Here is a 2,921-nt window from a genome sequence, read left to right as displayed (position 1 = left end):
TTGTGATTAACATAAACAAACCTATACCTATGGATGTTCCCAGTGGCTCAGTGCCCAGTCTCTGAATATCCATGGTGGGCACAGCACAAATATACCATTGTGATTAACATAAACAAACCTATACCTATGGATGTTCCCAGTGGCTCAGTGATAAGTCTCTGGATATCCATGGTGGGCACAGCACAAATATACCATTGTGATTAACATAAACAAACCTATACCTATGGATGTTCCCAGTGATAAGTCTCTGGATATCCATGGTGGGCACAGCACAAATATACCATTGTGATTAACATAAACAAACCTATACCTATGGATGTTCCCAGTGGCTCAGTGATAAATCTCTGGATTTGGTTTTGATATCCATGGTGGGCACAGCACAAATATACCTATGGAAAGATAAGTACTGTCACATGACATTAAATATAAGTTTTGGTTTGGTTGTGATCATCAGTATAGATTTTCATTGATTTTTCTCACACAGGAAAATTATTTTAAATGTGTTCAGACCTATAAATAATATTTTTATGTTGGTTAATTTAAACAAGTCCAACAACTCGTGTGTGTGTGTGACATGTCATAATAAGACTGATAACTTTGTTTTCTATTGTCCTGTAAAGTGCATTGTGATTTAAATTAAGAAGACTCCCCTATGTGAATACTCAGATTTATGTTTCAATACAGCCCAATAACTGAAAATGACTCTTTGAATTTATATGATCAGCAATTGTTTAATGAGTTTAGTAGAAAGCAGTCGCACATCAAGTTATATACAACACCTAACATAGTAAACACTTTAAGTTGTTTCATATGGAAAATCATTACTTTGTTGTTGGTGTGCTCAAGTTTTCCAAAAGTAAGGATTTTGTTGTAATCTTCTACAAAAGTTGGTATACCACTGCTGTAATGTGCTGAGCGGAACGAAGCTTTCGCTCGGTTTAGAAGCCATTTGAGTCTGGCTCATGGCAAAGGAGGAGGCGTAATTAAAGAAATTTTCTAACATTTTCGTTGCAAATTCACTAAATGAGTCCAGACTGGAAGCTCCCGCAGCTGGACTTGGAGTGAGGCCTTGAATTTGGGCAAGAGGCTCCACAGATATTCCTATTTGAGCAACATGCGAGATTTGCTGCTGAAATCCAAAAGGATGTTGTGTAGTTTCACCTACGAAAAAAAATGCATTTTATTCTTAAAAATATAAATAAAGATAAAAATCCAAAGTTCGCAGGTACGGTTTACAACTCATCTTTGATCGAGCTAATACAGTGTTCTGCTAATTGTTGTTTAAGGCTCATAACGTTGGTAATTTAATCTGACTTTTCTCATGTTAAAATACTTTTATTGCAAGCTTTTGGCCCTATTATCAGAGACTTCATCGGGCAACAATGCATTGTTGGCCAATGAAGTCTCCGGTATTTAAATCAACAAACTAGTCTTGATTTCAATAAAAAAAACATTTACTTGAAAATTATCAGTTTTAAAAAAAATATTCTATCTTACTGTAAAACGTGTAATAGAATAACCACTGTTTGTTGTATACCAGCTGGCACTGAATATGATAGGCATAGTGTGGTTGATATATTATTATATGATAGGCCTAGTGTGGTTGATATATTATTAAATGATAGGCATAGTGTGGTTGATATATTATTATATGATAGGCATAGTGTGGTTGATATATTATTATATGATAGGCCTAGTGTGTTTGATATATTATTATATGATAGGCATAGTGTGGTTGATATATTATTATACACTCTTCTTCCTGGAAAAACTCTATAAGTTACTGAACGAAGAATGTAGTGTTTCAAAATACACTAAGCCTAATACTACTGTCTGTTGAACAATATAAATGATTAGAGTCACACAAGTTTTATCATTTGTCATGACAGGCTTATGCACTTCACACACTATTACCACATTTAGTTTTTACCCATATTTTGCTGATCTTTCTTCCTTATTTTATTAATTTTAAAGCCTTATACATACATACATAGCCAAACACCGACTTAAACTGATAATTACCATATATAGATATTTAGTAGTCACTCCAGACGTATCTTTGATTCAGTATTCCATCACAGAATATTTAAAACAAAACTCTACAAGCCAAGAGCTTTCGAAAGGTTCACCAGGGATATAGGGTGTCATTTTTGTCTTTAACACAGTACCAGTATAATGGTAATAAAAATGTAAGTGTCAAAAACGACATTAAACCTTGAGAGTTTTTGAAGATTAATACACACACAAAAAAAAAGGCAGACTGCTATAATAACTTTAGAAATGATCCATGATGCCCCATTGTATTTCATTTACTTATCAATGTACTCAGTCTTATTTCAATAATTCCTTGTTGAAAGACGTGTTTCTAAGTACAGATTCATTATTCCTCTTAGGAATGAGGAACAATAAAAAAAAACAACACCTAATTGAAAACATCACGTAAATACGATCAGTAAAACGCAGGCAAGTCCTGTCGTAGTTGTTATTACCACAACATTAAAGATACTACCATTTAAAAAACATTTTTTAAACCAAACTAACGTTCTTAAAACACAGGCAAGTCCTGTTATAGTTATTACCATCACATTAAAGATACTACCATTTAAAAAACATTTTTTAAACCTAACTAAGATTCTCAAAACACATTCAAGTCTTTGTGGTAGTTATTACCACAAAATTAAAGATACTACCATTTAAAATACATTTTTTTAAACCTAACTAAGGTTCTTAAAACACAGTTGAGTCCTATTGTAGTTATTACCATGACATTAAAGATACTACCTTTTTTAATCCTAACTAAGATTCTTAAAACACAGTCAAGTCTTTGTGATAGTTATTACCATGATATTAAAGATACTACCATTTAAATACATTTTTTAAATCCTAACTAAGATTCTTAAAACACAGTCAAGTCTTTGTGA

The 2,921-nt window shown here is 32.7% G+C and overlaps 1 protein-coding gene across 1 annotated transcript in view; it reads right to left on the bottom strand.

Annotated features, from left to right (window-relative positions):
- Positions 1–711: 711 nt before the first annotated feature.
- The window catches only part of LOC106475930 (protein OPI10 homolog), an 8,580-nt gene continuing 6,370 nt past the window's right edge, over positions 712–2,921 (bottom strand). The window contains exon 5 of the mRNA XM_013936606.2: positions 712–1,161. Within this exon, the coding sequence (XP_013792060.1) occupies positions 842–1,161 (320 nt within the window). The 3' untranslated portion in view covers positions 712–841. The remainder of the gene's footprint in view (positions 1,162–2,921) is intronic.

The sequence above is a fragment of the Limulus polyphemus genome, unplaced genomic scaffold (assembly GCF_000517525.1).
Source record: "Limulus polyphemus unplaced genomic scaffold, Limulus_polyphemus-2.1.2 Scaffold9458, whole genome shotgun sequence".
Taxonomy (NCBI): Eukaryota; Metazoa; Arthropoda; class Merostomata; order Xiphosura; family Limulidae; genus Limulus; species Limulus polyphemus.
The sequence above is the reverse complement of the archived record's forward strand: the minus strand, read 5'-3'. Positions and strand labels throughout refer to the sequence as shown.